We start from the raw sequence: 24,781 nt of genomic DNA, 5'->3' as shown, positions 1-24,781 counted from the left end.
CTGCTGTCTAAGACAATGAGCGCCTACAAAGTAAAAAATGTTGCACTACCCACTGCGGTTGCTCAGTGGTTAGGGCGCTCGGTTACTTATTGATGTACCCTGGTTCGAGCTCGTCCCCGGCGGCCATGTTTCGATGGAGGCGAAACGCAAAAGGCACCGTATGCTGCGCGATGTCAGTGCAAGTTAAAGAGCAACTGCCCCACCTTTCGAGATTTCGCGATACTGAAGGATTGAAATCCATACAGGCTGTAGGTAAAGGATACTAAGTTTTTTGAACTACCATTTAAAACAGTGACGTAATCGACGATTAAATTTTGCACTTCTCCTCAAAGCAACTAAGAAGTGCGGGGAAGTTCAGTGTGATGTCATGGAAGGTATGATTTTAAATTACTGCTGCCGTCAACCACGCCCTGCCGCGCCTCGTTGGACGCTTCCAAACAACGTTCAGCGGGCTTTGACTTCGGTTCCGTTGTTTTTTTTCCTTCAAAGCAGGCGTTTACGCGTTGAAAATGTACGGATACGTTCGATGACGTCATCATGCGTCCCCCCACTTAGCGTTGTGCGCTGCGGAGAAGTTTGAAGGCCGTCGCAATTTTAATTGGTGATTACGTCATCGTTTCAAATGCTAGGCCAAAAGGACTTCGCAAACTTTACTTGGAAGTCTCCTTTCAAATGACGCCATAGATATTAGAATAGATGGATCACCGTGTGGTATTCGCCTACTGCCGCTAAATAATTTAGAAAATAATTTTTTTTCCCATGCTGTGTCGGTTTCATCAACCGAATGATGGCTTTGACGTGAGTTCAACATTAGGTCACGTGAGGCACGGGAAAACTAATACAAACGCTGATACGTTGTTTTTACTCACTGTAGCCCTTATATCAGCCGACTTCAAGACCTATAATTACAGCGAACGACGTATCAGCAGTTATATTGCCGTTTATAACACCTCACGCGACCTAATTTCCACTACACGTCACAACCATTGTTATGTTGGTGAAACCGAAACAGGATCAAGAAGAAATTCAAGCACAAATTATTTATTAGGTGTTGATGAATATCACGCGGTGCTCCATGTACACCAACGTCTAACCCATCGTTTGAAAGAAGAAAGCACGCAAGAAAAAGTTTCGTGTCTTTAGTACTTTACTGAGTTAGAGCAGTCCTAACACTTTGATTAAATATTTACGTAAATATGTAAAAGGGAGGAGTAATAACTCAAGATTTCACATAAACCTGACGCACAAGTGTTTAGAATTGGCGGCAGCACATTAGAGAAGCGACAATTAGGCTTCTTCCCAGGCACCAGACCTCCTGTAAGTTTGCTGTCGCATATACTGGGTACCATTTTAGCACTTCCCAGCGCAGACAGCTACTGGTGGGTAAGTCTATGCGATAGATCATATCATTTTGTCGGAAAACAAGACGTATGCCGGGATGCAAAAAAAGTGGGGCTGAACCGGGTCCCGAACCGGTTCGGAACGGTTCCTTTGAATCGTTCCGGTTCGGGTTCAGTTCCAAGATGGCGAAAAAAATATGGGTTCGGTTTGGTTCCGGTTCCGGGCGAAAATTCGGGTTCGGTTCCGGTTTCGGGTTCAGTTCCGGTTCGACACCCTGGTTGAGAGGCTGGGACCCGAAGAAAGCGCACCGGGAGATGCACTGAGCGTTGTGTCGTGCGCGTGTTCAGCTTAGTACATGTGTTAAGCGGTAACCGCATGAGGCGATATTCCTTCGCGATGCGTCGCGCGATGACGACGCCGTCGCCCACCGCTGTCGCAAACCGCACGAAGCGACTCGGCGTCGGAGCGGCGCGTTTTCACTGTTGCTCGACTGCTGCCACTTCAGCGTTCAGTCATTTTGCGTTAATTAACGCGTAGAACAACGTTCCTAAGGCTCCACACAAGATAAAACACAATAAAAACATTGACAAAAATATATGTGGGCAATAATTTTATTTTTGTCCAATACGCAAAGTCACGTGACAGAAAAGCGCACGCATTTTTTCCTTCCTCCATGAGCGCGCGCTCTTTCAGTCTGCTGCCGGCCTCCCCAGCGTCTTTGTCCGCCATGGTACGCCGACGGAAACTCGCAATGCCTGTCTTTCTGCTATCCCCTCACCCCTTTCCTTTCACTCCTACACACTGCCTGCTATCCTTCATTTCCGCTGCCCCAGCTCAGGTGCTTCCAGCGGCGATAGCAGATGCCGGGGTAGAAAAATTCTTTTACCTTCCATATTCAATGCAAAATAAAAAAAAAAGACCACTACACAACAACCTGCCATGGTGAGGGCACGGCAGGTCTCAACATAAGGCCAGCGGGCTGTTACTTCCCCCTTGAGCTACGTCACGCGAAAGAGGCCCACATAGAAGTTCCGTGCAGCACGTCTCGAAGCTACGAGCAGCGCACTCGTGTTGAAAATGAGGCCTGGAAGGTACACAAATGAGGCCTGGACCGAGAAGTCAGAGTGGGGGATGAAGGAGACGACAATGCGATCCGTTCTGGTAACACGTGACACTTCCTTCACTGCATCATCATCATCATCATCATCATCATTTATTTTACCCTTAAAGGCCTCTGTTGAGGCATTACATAAAGGGGGTGGGGGACAAAGCAAATGCAACTGAGAATAATACGTCAATACAACAAAACATAATGCAATACAATAAAATGAAAAACGATACATCACAATACAACGTTGGTCAATAATGAAGGGCGCAAGGCTGAATTAGGCGGTAACAACAACAAGAAAAAGAATAAGTGTAACTGGGTGAAGTTTGAGCAGTGTCTTTTATTCAGTACAGTGATTAATTAATGCCTGTCGAAATTTAGTAGCGTCGCGCTCGTTAACAATGTAGTCGGGTAGCAGGTTCCAATTTTCTATTGCAGTTGGAAGAAAAGATTTATTAAATGCCAAGGTCGATCCATGTATACGTTGAATGCTGAGGAGGTTAAACAGGCGGCGCGATGTTCTGATGGGAGCTAGTAATAATGTGTCACGAAGATCAGGAAAATTGTAATATAACTTATGAAAGAGGCAGAGTCGTGCGATTTTCCGTCGGAGCTCTAGTGGAGGGATGTTAAGTGAAGATTTAATACTGGTGATACTGCTGTGTCTATTGTAATTTGAGGATATAAAACGGGCTGCTCGGTTTTGAACGGCTTCTAAGGTGTTAATTAAGTATGCTTGGTGAGGATTCCATATAGCCGCTGCATAATCAAGTATGGTACGAGTGAATGTTTCGTATGCTAATTTTCGAACAGAAGGAGGGGCTAGGTACAGGGATCTTCGGATGAGGCCAAGTGATTTTGATGCTCTAGATGCTAGATATAAGATGTGTTCCGACCAGGTTAATTTGCTGGAGATAGTGATTCCAAGGTACCGATATGATTGGACTTGGGTTACCGTGTTTGACAGGAGTGAATATGCAGATCTGATGTTGGAACGTTTTCGCGATACTTGCATGAATTGGCACTTTGAGACATTCAGCTGCATAAGCCAGTCGGAACACCACCGTTCTATTATGTGTAAGTCATTCTGAAGCGATAGTTGATCCCTGTTAGTGACATTGCGACGATAAAGGATGCAATCATCCGCAAAAAGCCGAATAGTGGATGAAACACCGGAAGGAAGGTCATTAATGAAGATTAGAAAAAGAAGTGGGCCAAGAACGGAACCTTGGGGAACGCTAGAGATAACGTTAGTAGTGCCTGAAGGATGATTGTCGATTACTGTGTATTGGGAGCGACCTGTTAAAAAGCAATGTATCCATGATAAAACGAGAGGATCAATGGACAGTCCGGAGAGTTTAGACATGAGGCGAAGATGGGGCACGCGATCGAAGGCTTTAGAAAAATCTAAAAAGATAATGTCAGTTTGGAATGAAGAGTCCATATTTAAGTGGAGGTCAGTGGTAAATTCAAATAGCTGAGTTTCACACGAAAAACCGGAACGAAAACCATGCTGCTTAGTAAAAAAGAAATTGTTCTGATCGAGGTGTGATGCGACATGTGAATATATGACGTGCTCTAGAAGCTTACAGGCAATGCATGTAAGAGAGATTGGGCGATAATTGGAGGGATCTGATCTGTTACCTGCTTTAAACACCGGCACAACTTTGCTTATTTTCCAATCTTTCGGAAGCAAACCCGTAGACAATGACTGCTCGAAAATGACTTGAAGGAATAGGCTAGAACTTTCCTTAGCGCTCTTAAGAAATTTTGCAGGAATTCCGTCAGGGCCTGGTGCTTTCGACGTTTTAAGCCCATCAATTATTTTCACAATGCAATGTGAATGGGGGGCATTTGGGGAAAATTTGAATTGGGAACTGGTGGTATATTTTGAGGGGGAAAGTCATGGCTGGGGGAAAGTCTGGGGGCAAGTTCTGGGGGCATGGCTGGGGGCAAGTTTGCCTGGGGGAAAGTCATGGCATGTCGCGACATGCTTCCGAACGCACATTTTTTTTTAGACGTTGACTGTGCCTAACCTCGTGCTGCGCGTGCGGTTGTGTCCAAGACGATCTTCTAGTGCCATCGCTGGATAACCGAATGTGGATTACGCTTCTGCCAGGATATGCCTAACAAGTGCTGCGTGCCCAATTGCCGGACTAACTACAAATCGGGTCCCAAAAACCACGTTTTCAAGTTTCCCCGGCATGAAGAAGAACAGAACGCCTGGATTAGGGCAATACCACGAGAGAACATAGTTGTATCACCGCAGTCCAGGGTAAGATATTCGAAACTTCCTTATAGAATAGTTACTTTTGCAAACTACGATAAGCTTATGCTCATGCATTGTAAAAAAAAGTGTATTTAAACTAGCAGCTGGTTAGCACTGTGGGTAGCGAATGCAGACTTTCAAGAAAACTGTTGCCAAGCTACAACTGCTATTTAAACAAAAATTTAACTTCCTTCTAGGTTTACGAGCTTCACTTTATTGAGGCTGACATCGTGCGAGAGGCCTCCCACATCGACGAGGTTACAGGGCGCACCACCACTTCACCCCTTTCGCATCTGCGCCTTCGCCCAGGTGCAATCCCTTCAAAGTTTCCGGGATGCCCGTCTTACACTTCTAAGCCAAGCACCTCAAGGGATGACCCAGACTCGAAGCGCATGCGTCTTGAGGCTGCTGCTTTGAGGAAAGCGCTTGAAGAGTCAGCTGAAGTGTTCCGCGAAGAGCAAGAAGCAGATAGGATTCTAAACCTAAAAGACTGGACGGAATATATAGGAAGCAAAAAGTCTGCATTCTGGCATGCTATTGAAGGGAGTGAACGCCATATTTTAGTGCTCATCACTGGAGACGAAGCTCCATGCATCAAATATTCAGTTGCAGTAAAAGCCGACCTTAGCGTGACAGTTCACTTCGTAAAAATGAAAATAACAAAACTAGGCACCAATTTCTCCATCCCAACAGTAGCAAACAGCAAGAAAGCAATGGTGGAGCTACTTGAGGTCATTGAAAAAAGCAGTGGCGACCTCAGTCAAAGTCCTGAATCTGCTAAACGACGACATCTGCAAGCAGATTCTTCTCCTGCTGGAAAAGTTATCTTTTTCGCCCACAGATGAGAGCACCAACATCATACAATTTCTTAGCGAGCAATTGAAGCTACTCTCAATGAAAGGAGTTCGGAGACGCTACTAAGCCGACTTCATGATATTTTGCTGCCTACTTTTCACAGTATCGCCTCACGCATACCAATATATCCGCGGATCTGGAATCATGACTCTGCCGCACCCAGTGACCATTCGATCAATATGCTCACCGTATGGCATGAATCCTCAAGTCGAACATCAGAGTGAATCGTTCCTCCGCTACATGGCCGGAAGAATCACCGACTTGAATGTTCGCCAACGTTTTGTGACACTGATGGCGGACGAAATTCACATCAAGCCTTATTTCGATTATAAAGGAGGCAATATTACAGGTGCTGCTCTGAACAGCTCGGGTGCAGCAACCAACGCACTTGTCTTTATGGTGCAGAGCCTCTTGTGCCAATTTGAGGAAGCCGCTCACATCGTCCCTGTCCAAAAAGCTGAATCAGAGTATCTGCACCAGTTGCTGCGGAAAGTAATATGTGGCCTGGAAGAAATTGGCTACAGGGTAGTGTGTGTTGTAAGTGACAACAATGCCATCAACACAAAGGCTATGTCTCACTTCTCGTCACCTCCTTCTAAACAAATTGTTTATTCGCATCCATCGGACCCTGCAAGGCCTCTTTTTTTGTAATAGACCCGGTACACATACTAAAGTGTATACGCAATAATTGGCTTAACCAGAAAAACGACCAACATTGTTTCTACTTTCCCGAGTTCGAAAAAGACCACACTGGAGGACAGCGAATGCTCTCTGCGTCATTTGCTACCGTCAGGAATCTATACAACTTGGAGTGCGAGAGGCTGTTAAGCTATGGCTACAGACTGTCAAGAAAAGCTCTCAATCCATCGAACATCGAACGACAAAATGTAAAGTTGGCTTTGCAAATTTTCAATGAATACCTTCCTCAGGCCCTGCGAGCCCTTGGGATGAAGCACAACCTCTTATTTTTCGAAGGGACTGCCACTTTCATTGAGTTGGTAGTGAAATGGTGGAAGATTGTGAACGTGAGGACGCCTTGGAAGGGAAAAAGGCTTAGAGACAAGTTGCAAGAACTAGTGTTTAATTAGGAAAATGACATCAAGATTAATTTCCTTCACAATCTCTTGACCTGGTTGGAGGAGTGGAAAGGCAAAAGTTTGGACAGCGGTACGCTAACAAGAGAGACCCATGCCGCTATCGACCACACAACATATGCTTTTGTGGAGTTTACGAAGTACTGCTTCGAAGAGCTCAAGCTATCATATGTCCTTCTAGGAAAGATCCAAACCGACAGTCTGGAGGAGCGCTTCGGAAAGTACAGGATGCTAGCTGGATCCCAGTATCATGTGTCGATGAGGCAAGTGTATGAATGTGAAAAGAAGCTACAGCTACAAAGCACTTTGCCAGCCATCAGTAAGGATGAGCGATGGGATGAGCTTCACTTGCGACCAGACTATCCACGACCTAGCCTAAATGTAGTGGTGACCGAAGATGCACTGTCGGAACTAAAAGACATCGTCCCGGTGCTGGTATATGTGGCAGGCTATGCAGTGTGCGCAACACTTAAAAAGCTCAAGTGTACAAAATGCAGGGATGCGCTCACGGAAAAAAGGACGACATCAATATCCGACACGGATGGACGATACGACCTTGTGAAGCAACTTGACAGGGGCGGGCTTGTTTACCAAGCAACATTTGCCGTCAACGCTGTCGCACACAACTACGTAGTTGTTAAGCAACTATCAACAAACAAGGACTTTTTCATTTAGTCACGGACCTCACGCTTGAACTGCTCGCCGGTGACGATCCCTCAGAGTTTGACACCTGCGAGGATGGCCACAAGTGCGAAGTTGTTCTAAAACACCTCTTGTGGTGTAGCACGAACATTTTGCTCAAGAACTACTGCTGCAAGATGAACGACAAAATATTGGATGCCAACGCCAAGGTGAAAAAGAGAAAAGCTGAGACTCTGCGGAATAAGGCAGCGGTTCCGTTGTAAATAGCAACATGAGTGTTTTATATGTCAACTTCTAAACCCACTTGTTATGTTGTAAATACTTAAACTGTGGCAATGTATGTACTGTATCGAAAGCGATCGTATTCATGTAAAAATGACCCTAGAACAAATACATGTATCTCCAATAAAAATACACATACGCAGTTGTGAAAGCTATTCGAGAGTTTTTGATTCTTCATTATCGCTATGCTTCATAAAACCAGGTGAAAAAAGGAAAAGTTTTAAACTATTGGCAAATTTATTTCAAGTAATGCATGAAGAAAAACATCTACTGAGAAAGTCGAGAAGGCGCAATGCGATAGAGGTGCTGACATCAGTGCTTAAACCATCTTTGCACAGATGGTTTGCGGCTAGTGCCTCAAAATAAATTCCGCGTAAATTGTCTGCTATTCATTCCAGTATTTTAACTAAAGAAAAAAATGTGGACTGATAAATGTAAGCTTATTGCTGCTAGTTGATTCCGGTCGCGATTCCTTAAGCTCCGCCGTAAGTGGCGGCGACTGTGGGCCTCTTTTCGTGACGTCACGGGAGGAGCACCGGCCGTGGTGAGGGCTACGTCGGCTGCGTCTCCGGTGAAAAAAAAAAAAAAAACGGCTCGGAAGTTGCGCACCCGCAAGACCTACCGTCATTGGCTAGTCTCGCGCGGCACTTCCGGCGATGGGCGATATTTTCTGCAAACCCAGAAACCGGGCGACGCAATGAGCGACAGTGAGCGACAGTGGTTCGGCGGCCCTCATTTCATCGCACGGCGTGTCGCCGCGAATTATCGCCTCATGCGGTTAGCGCATTAATATGCCAATATGTAACAAGATCTTTGTAGTTTATCTCTCCCCATTCTTTCTAACTGTCCCTTCACTTCTTTCATTTCATTACTACAGCCCGCCTGGTATCCTTTGGTTTCCGCTGCCCCAGCTCAGGTGCCGCACGGTCGCAGTCTACAGGTGTTTCGAATGTCATGACACCCTGCGCGCGCATATATATACTAGCTCACTTACAAGGAAAGGTCCCAATTAAGTGAAAAATTACCAAAGAATGAGTTCTTGGGAAGCCTATACTTTTTATTGGTCTGGTTTTGAGAATAGATGTAAGCATTACAGATGACAGCCATTAAGTTTGTCACAGCACCAGACGGGGGATGTTCAGAGGAAGCGGTCAGGTACATCAAAATGATCCGCTTTCTCCTTTGTTACACAATTCAGTGACCCCTTATGTTAAATCCCCATTGTTCCTTACTTCCCTTAAACCATCTGTGCTTCTCACTAGATGCTACGTTTTTGCGGGACATTCAATCTAAGAAGTAAGGCCTTTGTGTGAGGATATTAATGGGCCTTACGAATAGGCTCAAGGGCGCCCGCAGGACTTTTTCCAGGGGGGTGCACCCGATGGCCGGGTATAGGGGAGGCGGTAGGTTAGCACCAAAAAGGAACTATTTGTAGTATAAATTGCGCACATGAAACAAAAATTAGGGCTAGGCTTGGAGAACAAACAGAATTTATTAACAAAGAATTGAACTCGATAAGCAAAATTCGATAACTTAATATGACCTAAGCGTGCTAATCAAGCTGTGTAGTTGTTTTCTACTAGTGCATAAATAACCGCAATTCCAGGAGGGGGGGGGCAGTCGCCCCACTTGCCCCCCCCCCCCCCCCCCCCCCCCCTTCCGGACGCCCATGTCAAGGGCCGTTGGCATACTCCTCTAAGCCACTAATAAGAATGAGGAAGTTCAGACCGGGAATAAAAACGGAGTCTCAGAAATGCAGTGAAAGTATGAGTAGTTTATTTCAACCCGACTTTTCAGACGCTTGCCTGCCGTGGAACCGCTCCTTCAGTTGAAATTCTTCTCGTGCAGAGGACGATGACTCCCATCTCAAAGACTGTGGATCTCACCCATGAAAAAAATGCGGTTGTTTTTTCGATCCCTGATGTAGTAGATGAACGGGCGATCCACGGTGAACGGGGTGATATCCGGTGGAGGTCCATCCGCCGAACTGGGGGTCACTGCGGGCTCGACGGTTCCTTCTTCATCGACCTCAAAAGACGCCTTGTGGAAGGCGGCCGAGATGTAGGTCGGCGTGGTCGCGCTGATTCCGCTGAAGTCGGCCCACTCTCCGAAGACGACGTTGAGTCCCAGGGCTCGCATGGTGGGCACCAGGTCGTAGCTGACGCTCACGTTGAACTTGGGCAGGCTGAGCGCTACCAGACAGGGGTAGAGACTCCTGCCGAGGTCTTCGAGAACCGCAAGGGACAGGTCGTCCCTGAGCTCTGCGAGCTCCACCGCGGAGTCCGGAAGCAGCACCACCATGGCGAACCTGTTTCCCGAGCACGGGATCTCCACGGCGGCCGCGCCGAGCTCGTCGAGACGAGTGTAGGGGAAGTAGCTGGTGAGTTGCATCATCGGCTTACTGACCTCGGTGGTACCCAGGTTGAAAAAGGACTTGTTCCCTGAGTCCCACGGGTCGAACATGGTCAGCCAGGTAGCCTTGAAGTGGACGGTGTTGGACAGGAAGAGAACCATGCCCAGCGGCTCATCTTCGGGCAGGATGCTGTCGATGTTTTCTCGCTCCAAAGCGTTGACCTCCGCGGGGTCGACTCCGAAGCTGGCGAAGTCCACGGACATGAGCTCTGCGTCAAACACATCTTGCAGCTGCTGCCTGTAGCTTTCGGAGATATCGAAGCTGTCCTGCACCAGGACTATGTTGTCCACTTCCAGCGTCACGTTCGAGTACGTGCGCTCGAGGAAGAGCCTGTACGCCTGGAGGACCCAGGACTTGTCCGTGAGGCCGACCTCGGTGTGACCCAGCACCGATGACAGCTGGTCTTCCGAGCTCTCCGCGGCGCCGGCGTAGGCCATGGCGAAAACGGCGGCGATGTAAGTCGGCGAGAAGAACACGTTGGAAGAAGGATCCTCCGTCGCCAAGCGCTTGAGGAGGTTCACAGCGAAGTGGTTGTGAGCTTTCACGAGCGGCGCACCGTCAAACAACATGGTGGATGTTTTCCGAGGTCTGGAGGTCGCATGTAAGGCGCCTCTTTTTATACCGACTGGCAGTGGTGTTTTTTTTTTTTGCTTTTTCCCCCTTCCTCTGCGGTGGCCAATGGGAGTTTCGATTTTTACCCCGGCCAGGCACAGCGAATGGCGCCTGAAGAATTTTCTCTCTCGTGAAAAAACGCTGTTCTGATTGGCTTAGCTTTGAAGCACGAGCGTCAAGCCACGCGCATGATTCATCATAGCAGGAACAGCAAGAAGGGCGCGGTACCCTCCAGTCCGGACAATGGATCGCCCCCTCCCGACTGGGTCGCGCACAAAGCCGCGGAAAGACCTGGTTGAGCCTTCTTTCCGGAAATTCCAGTGTGGGAAAGAGTGCTCTGCTGCCAACTCTCGAGAGACGCTGCCATAGATTATTTGGTGACCTCACCAAGGGCACAAAGGAGACTGTCTTTGAGGCAGATGGACAGATGTCAGCAGATGTTACTCTGGGTAGGCATATTAGTCAGCGTTCCTTTCCTGCCAGGCTTGACGAACGTTGGCTTGACTATCTGGCGGATATTTCTGGGAACGGCGAAGTGGTCACCTCTAAGAAGTCTCGTCTACCGAGAACCGGATTCATGCTTTCGCTTTGTCCGATAGATAGGTGCAATACACAGATGTAGAACTAAGGTCCCTAGATCGGCTTTAATAGATGGGCTGCGGTGTCTTGCACCTGACACTTGGACTACCTCGTCTCTTGCTGGTCTCCAGTGATGACTTGACCCAGTTCGGCGGAGAGGAGCTATGTATATTGATTTACGAACGCCCAGGCCTTTACAGGCATTGCACGAAAATGTAACTACAGAGAGGAGTAATTGTTTCTATTTATAGAAAGAAAAACGAACAAGGGTCGAAGGGGGTAGGCTTAGCCTTCCAGCCAACGTTTCGGCAAACGGATGAAGACAGGGCGCCTCTGGTCGAAACGTCGGCTGGCGGACATATTTTTTGTCGACAAAAGTGCCATCTTATCGGCTTCTCTTTGTTGTGGATCCCTGTTTATAAAATGCTAGGCGAAGAAATACGTGGTTGTGCGTAAAAAAAATATTACTAATACAATTCGCGGTATACACTCCTCACCCGGTTTACCGAGGCAACTTTGTTTGGAATTTTTTTCAGATTGCGCCTGCACCAGGTGCATCGAATTATTTTGGGAATTTCAGGCCATATTGGCGGATATTGAACAAGAAATTTTTGCACAGTCCACAAATAGTTTTCACGTGACGTCTCACTCAAGAACGAAGCGTTAAATGCCCCTCAAAGGGGCCCCCTCCCGGCCTATGGGGTGTACCGATTCCCTCCCTAGACAGATTCCGTTGGATCTGCTAGTGTGAAATCGAGGTAGGGGGGCCAAGGTTAACCACAGCTTAATCTAGGATTAACCGTGGTGTCATGAAAATTGGGCATGGAGAGCGCGACGCCCTATTTTGCCGCTTTGGTCATCGCCTCCCATTTGGCGAAGAGACAGAACATTTCTATCCGGCTTGAGTGCAAGATTATCTCCGAAAATATTATTTAAAAAGATTCAAGATTATCTTCAGGGAGCAATCACTGAACGTTGAGCTATTTTATTCCAGCGAAGTAATACAGATAATGATTTGCAGATTATACTGTGCATTTTCGAGCTTGGCTACGGCTCATGCGTCAAGTACACATTTCGAATTCTGCTTATCCCTAGCTTTGACATGAAGGACAGGCTGGTGGGGAGGTGACAGCTTTCTAATTTGCCCACAGTCACGTGTGTGTGATCCATCCATCTGCCCCACTAATCCCCGGAATGCATTCACTTACATTCTGTAAATTAGTATCCTATGCCGTCTACCGCTTGTGGTTCTAGCTGACCGACCAGCCGCGGTTGCTGACTACGTAGTTATGGCATTCGTCTGCTGATCACAAGGTCGTGGGATCGAATCCTGGCCGCAGTGTGTGGTTTTCGTGGAAGGAATGCAAAAAAAAAATTGCCCATGGTTTAGCTCTGGTTAAACCGGGTAAATTGCGCAAGCAATGGTATGCGCGTCCTTCTAGCGATTCTTCCGCGCGTTGCCTTCGAATGGTAGCATTGCGGCGTTCCTAAGTGGTGAGGGGTTGAGATTCATCGGCTTCATAGCCTTTGGGAAACGCGCCTCGAAGACCGCAACGTTGAACCTGTCGTTTCGCCCTGAATTCATTTTAGCCAAATGTTGCTGCAGGTAACGGACATTTACAAAAAATTGTACTTTTTACCGGATTGGTTTCCTCTCCTGACGCGCTGTATATCCTACCTTTTAGTTATAATACCCATTGTACCTAACAAATATTCATAAAGTAGGGTGCCAAAGAATTCCCAGAAAAAAGACCCGTTTATTGCTTTAGTTACAAGAACTACGCTTCTAGCGCACGCAGGATGGCTTGCGCTACCACTGGCCACCCTGGGGAGTAAAGAAAGGGGGCCCAAGAGCATGGTGGAAGAGGCTGTGGGAAAATAATTTATTTTCAAGCTTGGTGCGTGCCAATCAGGTTGGACAACGCAGCTCGGCAAGCTGCTGTGGCACGGCTGAGGCATCCATAAAGTGCTCAACAGAGCTGTCCTCCAGTGAACTGATCAGTCATATCTGAAGTAATCGTTGCACTCCACTTGCGAGGGGACTGTTGGGCTGCATTCAAACAAATTACTCGTCCTGCTCGTGCACGATGGCCTCACGAAGGGCCAAGCCCGCAAAGAGATGCATGATAAGTTTAATTATGGCCATCACAGAACAAAGACAAAAATGATTAAATAACACCGAATTTTCCGAAACACAGTCTGCGTGAAGACACTAGCAACATGATTTACAGTATAATTTTTAATTTATGCTTAAGAACCAACACCACATTAGTTGCACAAAGTGGAATTTAATTTACTAAACTTCCTTGTACCAAACGGTTTATTTTTAGTTTGATGCGTCGTGTCGAGCAAAAAGAGAAGGCGACCACGTGAACGGCACGCGCCGTTCATGTGGTCGCCGTTCAGGTGGTGTTCAGGATTTCACGGGAGGGAAGTGGACGTGGTTCCGGCCACCTGGGACCAGGCCAACGAGGACAAAGAAACATACACCAAGTGAACCCACCCGAAGAGGAAGCGAAGCCCCAGGAAGAAGACCAAGAAACAGACAAAGAACAACTTCCCAGAAGCAAGCTCAAGTTCTTCAGAAGGAGGGCCCTAACAAAGCGCGCCTGTCTTAATCACCCTCCACGCCTAGCTAGTTCCAGCGAAAACGAGTCTGACAGCGACGAGGAGAAAGGCATGCCATCCCTCTGGGAGTTCTGTGGGGGCAAGGCATGTGACTGAGTTTGTTTCAGACAATAGTTATGACTCATCTCCAGACTACCCTCTCACCTCGCCTGTGGTGGACTTGGAGGAGAACCCTTCCGTAGTCTGAATAACCGACCCCCCTCCCGATCCCCCCCCCACCACCACCACCACGACTTTTTTTCTTGTACTAGGATGGATGGATGGATAGGAGCGCCCCCTTTGAAACGGGGTGGTGGCAATTGCCACCATGCTCAGCTTTTCTTTATTTATTATTTTTTTGTTTACTGTGTTAGCAATTCTCATTAAGATTCTCCATCACCTTTGCCTACGGTTTCCTACTATTCTAACCTTATGCCACATCTCTGCTTTTCAGCCACCAATCCTCCAATCGCTTTTTGCTGACTTCCACTGCAGATTTATTTACATGACCATTGTTATCTTTAAACCCTAGGGCCTCAGAAAGAGTGACTGTGCCTGCATCGACATCCGGATGGATACCATCACATTTGATTATGAGGTGTTCAATTGTTTCCACAGATCTACCACACACTGCACATGTGTCATCTTCTTCGTTAAATTTCTTTTTGTAGCTGCGCGTTCTAAGACACCCTGATCTAGCTTCAAAAAGTAGGGCACTGCCTCTTGAGTTATCATAGAAAAATTCTTTCCTGATCTGCCTTTTCCAGTATCGATATAGCTCTACACTATGTTTCTTTTCCATTGAATTCATCCAATTTTTAACTTCCGCGTTTTTGACCTGTCGTTTAATGCTCTTTCTTTCTCCGTCCTCATGACCGGCATACTTACTGGTTAGTTTTCTAGTTCTTTTCCGCCACTGTGAGTCAACGTTCTTTCTGTATAAATATTTAAATACCTTAGCTGCCCATCTGTTATCGTCCAATTTCCTCAGGCGTTCTTCATATAGTATTTTACTCTTAGCTTCCCGCGCCTCGAACGATGCCCAGCCCATATCCCCTTGTACTGCCTCGTTTGTGGTTTTGCCGTGGGCACCTAGTGCTAATCTTCCAACAGCTCTCTGATTTACGTCTAATCTCGACTGAACTTGTGCCTTTAAGCACAGAACCGCATTGCCGAAAGTAAGTCCCGGCACCATTATTCCTTTCCAAATACCTCTTAGTACTTCATATTTGTTGTACCCCCATAATGCCCTATGTTTCATTATCCCGGCGTCTCTTCGTCCTTTTGCCCTAAGAGCCTGTTCATGTTTTTCCGTGTATATCTGCCCTTCGTTTAGCCATATCCCGAGGTATTTGTATTCGGCCACTTTGGGTATTTCGTGGCCTTGTATTGTAAGCACCTTATCAGTTGTATCGTTAAAAATCATCACACCTGATTTAGTTGCGCTAAAACTGAATCCTAGAGCGTCTCCTTCGTCTCCACAGCAATTAACCAAAGTTAACCAAGGCACGCTGAACTGCCGCGCCCTAACGAGGGCAGCTAAGCAAGGGGAAGTCGACACGTCATTCGAAGGGGAACTTCGACACGTCATTCGGTACGAAATCGTACTGGAGCTTTGGGACAAGGGGATCGGGGGGGGAGGGGGGGGGGGGGGGAGGGGTCGCTCTTGTTTTCCTTCGCGACAACGGAGTGAAGGTGCTGCGCCATGACCGAGATATTGAAGGTCGCTTCATTTCCACGTTTTTGAACAACGGCATGCGTGTGTTGAACATCTACGCACCTTTCGGCACGTAAAGCCATGGTGGTTATAAATGAATATATACCAGGTGTTCCAGCTAAATGTAGCCAAGCTTTTAAAAAACACGGGATGCCCTAGCCGTCTGAAACCAACTGAGGGTTCTTAGAGTCGCGTGACCTAGCCTGGAACATTTTTTTTCGTTTTCAAAGTTAAGTAATTAGTTAATCATAATAAGCTAACTTTAATTATTGACTTGATGAACAAAGTGTCAATGGAAAAGTTGCAGATCGTTTTGAAAATCAGCTGACTGAAACATTTGCAGCAACGTACTATTTGCGTAAAATAGTTTTTTTACCTGCCGTTAACCGTAATTCAGACAATAAAAAAAAGCTTCCACATGACAACCGTGCCACTTCAACGTCCCAATATGCACCTTAGAGAATAAAATTCTGTTTTCCTGAAGTCCTCACCTCGATGAGACTTTGGGTGCACATTGGGGCAGAGATGCGAGCGAGCAACTGGTCACGTGTTAACTTTCTTTTAAGGCCGATAAATGAAGCTACGCTAATCGTACCGTGATGGAAACAGCACTACTGGCGGTTTTTCGAGGCGATCTAAAACATTTCCATTGACACTTTTTTCCTTAAGTCTATAATTAAAAAGTTAGCTAATTAAGCTTAACTAATTTACTTTGATGAATGAAAAAACTACTCGAGACTAGGCCATGCGACTCTGAACAACCTTTAGTTGGTTTCCCAGGACTAGGACACTTCGTCTTTTTTAAAAGGTTGGTTACATTTAGCAGGGTTGCCAGATCGCTCCGACCTCAGATAGCCAAATTGGCCTCCATAGTAGCCCAAACGTAGCCAAAAGCGAAATTTTTGCGTAGCCCAAAAGTAGCCAAAAATATTTGTGTTTGTGATGACATTTCTTAAGCTGACTGAAATAATTTTCGGCAAGAATATTTACATATTAGATTTCTTTCCCGCACATGTCTGAGGTGGTGCGCACGGCATGTTCTTTCCGTTGTTACGTTATGGTGGCTACCATAGTTACGTTTCGCCGCCGTGAAGTGCGCTAACCCGTACGGCTAACCAGGAGCGCCAACCAGGTCCTGAAGATATGGCCGCAGTTCCACTTTGCAGGCGCGGCCGTAGGCCATATCACCTGAGGCGGATGACGACAGCGTCTGCACGCGGAAAAGAACGGCGGCGCTATATAACGGAATCGCAGCTCTAGTTTAGGAATATTTCACCTTTTAAATGTTCGCGCGCACATTAGGGACATCGACAGTGAAAATGCCTTGCTGTATACTTACGCAGCCTCACATTTCAATTTTATGCATTAAGAGAAAGGTTCTCACGGAGAGCGTCACGTCAAAGCGTCTAGCATGCGCCTTCTTGAAACTACATTCGACGATATGCATGAGCTCAGAATAAATCAAGGATATATGCCATTAGACGATAATCTATGTCGATTTTATGTTCAGTCTAAGACACGTTCGCAATAATGATAAAAACATATTAGCCTTGAATTCCGACTCCTTTTCCATTCCTTCTTGTAGTTCCGGATCTACATCGCCCACTTGGCCATTGTGAAGGTTCTCGTAGCGACGGATCTAATGCCATGTCATGCCCCTAACTTCCGCCGCCTTCATTAGTTACAGTGGGTTCCGCGCCGCGCCGAAGGATGGCGCCATGGCTCCGTGTGAGTGCACGCGGATTATGCAACAGACACGGCGCTCTCGCGTAGCTCGCAATGGTTCTCGAGGGCTGCACGTGTGCCGCTTGAGGCTGCAGAAAACAGCGCAGGCTCTTGCGAGTGGCGCGCTCGCTGTGTCCACCACGGGAATAGGAAGAAAGAGAAAAAGACCTTATTAATGCGCAAGCATTACTTGTCTGATGCATATCCTGAGCAGAATGTGCCCGCAGAACCAGAATAAAAAATACAAGAAAAGAATATGCCTGGCGGTGGGCTTCCAACCAGCCACCTACCGCAGCCGAAGCGGACGCCCAAACCACTAGGCCACGTCTATGGTTAACGGTTAACATGTGCAGGATCACGAAACCACGCAACAGAAGCGAAACAGTGAGACACGTTCTCTTAGTGTTTTCCCTCTATTCTGGCGCCAACGTCACCCGCAACACACGGCAACAGTCTATGTTCGGTGGCGCGCGCGCGCGGGTGGCGTTAGGTCGCGGGTTAAGTGGAATCTATAGGCCATCAAGTGTTTCCTGGGGGCAACTGTCACGTAGTCTCCACTATAAAAGAAATCGAAGGGCCATGATCCTTGACCGCCTGACACACAAGTTTTCTGGAACAGAGCGTATTCTAATTGCATTTTGTAGCAGACGCGCTCAATTTCTTTAACTTGCTATAGCCTGAATTTCGATTCCAGCATGCCTTTTATTTCTGTCACTGTATAATTGTAACAGAGCACATTATAACTATAACTTTTTTTTCACGCGCGAAAAAGATATAGCCCAAAAGTAGCCACATCGCCAAAACAAAATTTCTGACGCCAACTCGGACAAAAAGTAGCCAATTTGGCTATTAATAGCCCAATCTGGCAACCCTGACATTTAGCTGGGACACCCGGGAAATAGCACCTCGCCGCCGAACTGGGAAGTCATCACTGGAGTCCAGCAAGAGACGCGGAAGTCCAAGTGTCAGGTGCAAGACACCGCAGCCCATCTACTAAAACCGATCTAGGGACCTTAGTTCTACATCTGTGCATTGCACCTATCTATCGCACAAAGCGAAAGCATGAATCCGGTTCTCGGTAGACGAGACTTCTTAGAGGTGACCACTTCGCCGTTCTCAGAAATATCCGCCAGATAGTCAAGCCAATGTTCGTCAAGCCTGGCAGGGAAGGAACGCTGACTAATATGTCTACTGTTGTGAACGTGAATTTTCCTTGAACTACTGATTATAATGTTACATCCCGTTATCTACGAACATGGCCAACGAAACGAGCTCGTACAGCAAAAGGAGACGACAAGCAGAGGACCGGATTATGAAAAATGGGGGCCCTGGGCTAATGCGGATGTAGGCCCCCTCTTCCTCTACTTGCCCCCTCTTTCCTGCTCCCCGCTATACGACTACATTTTAATTCCAACAAGTAAAAAGAGCGAAGGCGATCAATGGGATTCATGCAGAAGTAACGCAGTAGCATTAGGTTTACAGCGCAAAAAACACCAGGCGACTTTTAGAACGCCCGACACGTGTGCGTATGTGGCCGAGCGCCGAACGCCACGGAAGAGCCACGTGGGCCGACCGACAACTTGCGGGGCTGCAGTGCAGCGCGCCGCCTCCTCTCTTCTTTCAGATACGCCGTAGACAAGCTGAAAGACGGGTTTTCCTTCGCAGCGCTGTTTTCATGCTAGCGCATCAAGGAAAAGCAGGCTGAGCTAGCTTCCTAAAGCTGAGATGGGTGCTCTGGCAGCGACTAGGAAATAGAGACACTCGTTAATTAGTGCCCGAGAGGGTAGTATTAAAAGTTATTAAAATTAATTTGATCACACGATGAACTTTTACTACTGCCCTCGTGGGGAAAATTTGAAAAAGAGAATTAAAGTCCCGGCTCAGTGGTTAGATGCTCGGCTGCTGAGCCGAGTACCCGGATTCAAACCCAGCCACGCGGCGACCGTGTTTTGATGGAGGGAAAATGCAAAAAGTTGCCCGTGTGTTGTGCGATGTCAGAGCGCGTTAAAGATCCCCAGGTGGTCGAAATTATTTCTGAGCTCTACACTACGGCACCTATTTCTTTCCTTTCATTCACACCTTCATTCTACGAAACCAATACTTAGAAAAAAGTACGAACAAAATAAATTGTCCCGGCCACGCCGGTCGCATTTCGCTGGAGGCGGAATGTTAGAGGCCCGTGTAATATGCGACATCAGTGCACTTTAAAGAACCCGAGGTGGTCGAAATTATCCGCGTCCTGTATAGCCGGAGTTGATTTGAAACATTAAAGCCCATAAATCTAAACAGAAACCCATAAACGAGTGTTTCGCTTTCCTAGTGGCCGCCGGAGCACGAAGTGAAACTGTGGGACCTCAAAGAAGCTAGCACATTCCGATTTGTTTTTCAGTTTGGTAAAGCTAAAGAAAAAATCCCGGTGTTATTACTATAAGGAGTGCGACAAAATTTAGGAGACGCGTGCTGTTGTAAACACCAGCACATCTGTTCACTGAGCGAATTCACTTAATCTGCATTCTGTTTTCTGAAAAAGCTAGGATTTGTTTGGATCACTAAATCTAATCGTGTGAGGAGACGCTTGATTGTACCCAAACCTTCTTTATTAAAATTCAAGTATCAGACTGCAGTAATCGTTATACACGTTACACAATAAATATACAACAGATATATACAATAGTTAAGGCAATACAAACACCATAAAGTTCACTAGAATACATATGAAAATTACCAACTCTAATTACAAAGCATATTTTAAAATACTTTCGTTGAAGGAAAGACAAGCAAAGATGACACCAAATAAATGTGGCACTATCAAAAACAACAACAATACAGCTCATTACAAGAAGGCTGAATATCACAAGAACAAACAAGAGACGGACAACGAAGATTACATCTTTTGAATTACACTGCTCAGAGTTTCATTGTTAACATGGAGGGTGGGAGATGATACATGCAACAAAGTCGTTGGAACTTTTCATGTACTCCGCAAACAGTTCATTTTAAAATGGCATTTTTCGCGCCTTCGCTTAGGCGAAATCAGATATAGTCTGTTCGAAAGATAGAACGCGGAGAAGGTCACTTTCAATGAACATGATAGCAAGCGAGTTCAACTTATTGTCAAGGAGGCTCGAACGAAGGCGACTTTTTATCAGCGACAACTTAGAAAACGATCTCTCGGTCTCACAGTTTGTCATAGGTATGCTTAAGTATATCCTCAAAGCAATGGAAAGGTTCGGAAACACATCAGTAAGCTTTCTTTCTTGCGGCAACTTCATTATTCCCAGGGAACTCGTGTCTTTGCACACAGAGTTGTGCAGAAAGTTCGCAAACTGAACGATTTCAGCGGGAAATGCTGGTTCCAAATCATTTTCGTAGGTTTTCACCAACCTCTCAGCCTGCTGTGCCAGAGAGCTAGGCCTCGCTCCCAACCTCTGTCAGCAATTTTACGAATCCGAACCTTTCGCAGAGCTCAGCGTAGGCAGTCTTTCGCACGCGCAAAGCAGAGCCTAGGCTATCCAGCACGACATTGAAGGTCTCCACGATAAATTTTTCTCTACCTCGTAGCACACTATCGCTTTTGCTGTCCGGGTGCTTACTCAAAATGATACGTTTGCCCTCATCCTGATAACATTTATTTGTACTCAGCGTGCGTGCTCTCTCCTCGAAGGTATCAAAGAGAGGTCGCAACGAATTAACAAAGCCTTCTAGAGAGCTCAGCAGTTCTAGAGCAGTAGAAATGTCTAATCCTGGTTTCTGAACTGCTACGCTCGTTTTGTCAAAGCGCTCCAAGATTTCACTCCAGGAAATTGCCATGAATGCAGTCTCTAGTTTTGTCATCATCTTGAAGAGAGAGTGCGCTTCGTTCCGAGTGTCACCGTTTTCTTCTTCATTCTTTGAGATCGCTTCAAGGCAGCACAAGACTGCTTTGAAATTTTTCAAAATGGCCTTACGTGATTCAGCGTGCCTTGACCACCTGGTCTGAGAGAGACTTTTCAAAACAAGCTGCTCACAGTCACCACTTTCACCCATGCTGTTCAAAAGATGTTTCCATCGCTTAGGTGAGGCAGCAAAGAACACATACAGTCTCTGAGTTAGAGCAAAAAATTTGACAGCCTCAAGGCAACTGTCAACACTACACGCGCCAACTAAATTTAGTGAATGACCAGCACATGGGACGTAGACTGCCAATTCGTTCAGGTGTTTTATTTGAGCTTGCAGTCCTTTGTACTTTCCTACATATTACTCGCGTTGTCGTATGCTTGGCCCCTACAATCACCAATTGAGATGCCATTGGCTGTCAAGAGGGTCATCACGGTGTCGAAAAGATGCAAGCCGGTATGCGATTCAGTTGGAACAAATCCAAGAAACCGTTCGTACACTTGCCCATTTAAGTAGTATCGTAAAACAACTGGCAGTTGATCAACGTGCGTAAGGTCTGGAGTGGAATCAACAATTAAAGAGAAGTATTTTGCGCGTTTCACTTCGTCAACGAGACGATCTTTGACAGCCTTTGCCATATGCTCGATAAATTCGTCACAAATGGTTTTTGAAGGTACGATGGGTGACCTTTTCCCTTGTTCCCATAGCGTTTGATGTGCTCCTCTAGAAAGAGATCAAACTTGGCAATGACTTCAAGTACTCCCATGTAGTTGCCATTTCTCGGTGAACCAAAAACTTCATCACTTCCCCTAAACGCTAGGCTGCACTCAGCTAGAAGCTTAACTACAACGACTACGCGCTTCAACACCTCTGTTCAGTAAGCGGTCTCAGTGACAAGATGCTTAACCAGCTCCTTGTCAATTGTGCTGCTCGAGTTAGACCGGGCGAGCCATGCTGTCACGCAGTTCCGGTGCTCGACGCTATTTTCATGAGCGCAAACCTTTTCTTCTGCTTTTTCCAATCAGAAAAGCCATGAGTGGTGAAAGTACTCTGGTTGCTTCGAATTGAAAATAGTTTGCACATGAAGCAGTAAACGGAACCTTTGGACTCCGAATACATCAACCAGTGTCGCTAGTACGCTTCCCCATTTATAGCCTTTCGCACGAAAAGATGAGGTGACATATAACGCTTCTGAGTTGTGTATTGTGTTTCGGAGGACGGAAAAGTTTCTGCGCGATTTTGAAAATACACTGGTCCTTTCTCAAGGCATACACTCCGAAAGCTATCAGTAATGACGTCCGGCCACTTAGCAGGGTCACTTTGGAGAACCTCACAACCTACCTCCTGCTGCGGGGAGGTCTGTACTTCTTTGTTGTCGCAGCGAGAAGCCGTCTGACCAGTCCTCTCGAGGCACACTTTGTGGGTGGGAACACGGTGACTCGAAGCCGCACTAGTAGGAAACAAGTGAGTCGGTTCTTGCAGTGTTGTTTGCTGGCGGTCGTCAGTAGAAGGAGGCTCATCGGGGATGTTTGGCGCCTGTTGATCAGCAGAAGCAGAAATCGGGCCTGGCGGAAAGGACACCTGGAGTTCCGTGGCAGGGGCCGGGCCGAGTAGCAACGACGTTGCTAACTCATGGAACAGGACAGACCTCGGTTAGCCTCGGTTGCTCAGATATATGGACGAACGAGGTTGGCACCGTTTTCCCAGGATCCAGACAACCAAGATGAGTGAAATCTGGCTTGTTGACAGGAAGTAGTGATGGAGCTGGCAAATCCTTCACAGAAGCACTGTCGGTACTATCGGGGTATTGGTACGGACTCTGGGTAGAGCAGTCATAATGCTCCGCAGAAGCTGCATTCAGAAGATACTTTGTCATCTTCGGCAGCCTCTTTTCACGATCTTCTCTTTCTAACTTCGCCTTTCGTTTAGACGCACCACTTTGATGCTTCCGACCGGGCATTTTCACATGAACGGACGGCGTCACAGCTGACAAAAAGTTGAGATAAAATGGAATTTGACAGGTGTGCAAAGCACGAACGACGAACGCTGTTCCTCCGGACTTGGCGTGGCAAGACGAACGCGACCTCCTGATATCAGTTCAGAAGCGTTTGGTGGTAGGTAGGCCGGAGACGCTGATTGGTCGATGGAATGCGCTTCTCCGTGACGTTTTTCGGTGTTGCCCTTGTTCTCAACCAGACGTGGCGTCACCGCGCCTCCCTCGGCCTGTCTCTGGAGAACCTAGGGAATCGCTAGGTGCGCTCGCCGTGCCGCAGGTGCGTGGCACGCGGGTATTCACCCCCCTCCCCTGGTCCCCAACAGTGATGCCACTAAATGGCCGACATCACCAGCATACGCCGGGAACAGTATCCCCTCCCCAGAATAATTCCTAGTACCAACCACCGGTCACCACCATTCGGTTCGAGAACCGAGGTTCACGAACCTCTGCATTTCCGGCTTGTGGCTTTCGCCATTAGTGAGAACATGCACGTTCAGCTTTGGCGACCACAACGCTGCCAGCCTAGCTAAAATCTTATGCGGAAGTGCGAAAATGGCCATGGTGCTCTTGCATGCACAGCAGGAAGTGATTTGTATGTAGACCGTCGAGGAGGGAATGCACAAGGATGGTAGGATAGCACAAACGCTAACAAAAAGCAAACAAAAGCTAGTTGCGGCTCAAAACCCATTTTCGGTTATAGCAGGTACCAACGTTGGGGAAAAGCCACCAGCTGTGGGCGTCTTGCAGTAGGAAGGGTAAGAAGAATGGAAGCTTTCGAGAAGCGGAGGTAAGGCTGCATACAGCGCACGCGGGGTCGCGCCGCCCAGGGAAGCTTTTCTAATGAACTGCGGTATTGCCGAAAGACTGGTCGTTGACCGAGGCAACACCTCCTATGTGTTGACCAAGGTGGACAAGAGGAACATGTCACTGCCAGTACGAAACGTCAGTGTTTTCTTCCAGCAGCGCCTCGAGAAAGGGTTAACTTCTTCCACTCGCCGAGACATTTTGTGGTGCCATTCTCGGGAAGACGCTTCGCAACGCACTGCAGAGCTGACTGCCTTCTCTCTTGTCCGTCTACCAGGCAGGAGCTACTCGCGGCGGTTCCGGCAGGGGAGACGGACAATAGTAGCGGGCAAGAGCGAAGGGGGGCCCCCACCACATGAATGGCATTAGAGGAATGCCACTGGTGTCTCCTACACCCGAACCCTCCACACCCCCTCCACAAAAGAAACGCAGACCAGAAGACATTCCAGACATGGATTCTAAATTACAAAACTTTGCCCAACAGCTCGAAGCCAGTATTCTGGCTCAGACTCAAAATTACATTGAAGCCGCCATCACTAAGCTTACAGAAACTATCATCAGTCAGGTAACCTCTGCTATTCTACAACAAATTCCACAAATAATTGCTGGAATGTTTTCACATATCCCAGCTAGCAACCCCATAGCTGCTCCCATCCTCCGCCCCCCTCCCCCCCCCCCCCCCACCCTCCAGCATGGCCCAGTTGACGGGCAATAATCTCCAATTAAGCATCCTACAATGGAACTGCAGGGGGTTTCGTCGCAAACGAGACCCCCTGCAGCAGCTCCTCTCTCCTTCCTCCACACCCCCTGATATAGTAGCACTTCAGGATGCTGGCACAAATTTATCGCTGCCAGGATACG

The 24,781-nt window shown here is 47.2% G+C and overlaps 2 protein-coding genes and 2 pseudogenes across 2 annotated transcripts in view; 2 read left to right on the top strand and 2 right to left on the bottom strand.

Annotated features, from left to right (window-relative positions):
- Nucleotides 1–24,781, top strand: part of LOC149366670 (flap endonuclease GEN homolog 1-like) — a 517,650-nt gene that overhangs the window by 255,608 nt on the left and 237,261 nt on the right. The window lies entirely within an intron of this gene.
- Nucleotides 4,572–6,224, top strand: LOC149366683 (uncharacterized; annotated as a pseudogene).
- On the bottom strand, nucleotides 9,458–10,573 carry LOC149366682 (iripin-8-like). Its single transcript, XM_089566398.1, has one exon. It carries the CDS (start codon nucleotides 10,571–10,573, stop codon nucleotides 9,458–9,460), a length of 1,116 nt encoding a protein of 371 aa, XP_089422524.1.
- On the bottom strand, nucleotides 13,814–23,080 carry LOC149366681 (uncharacterized; annotated as a pseudogene).

The sequence above is a fragment of the Amblyomma mixtum genome, chromosome 1 (assembly GCF_055824585.1).
Source record: "Amblyomma mixtum isolate Tamu chromosome 1, ASM5582458v1, whole genome shotgun sequence".
Classification (NCBI taxonomy): Eukaryota; Metazoa; Arthropoda; class Arachnida; order Ixodida; family Ixodidae; genus Amblyomma; species Amblyomma mixtum.
The sequence above is the reverse complement of the archived record's forward strand: the minus strand, read 5'-3'. Positions and strand labels throughout refer to the sequence as shown.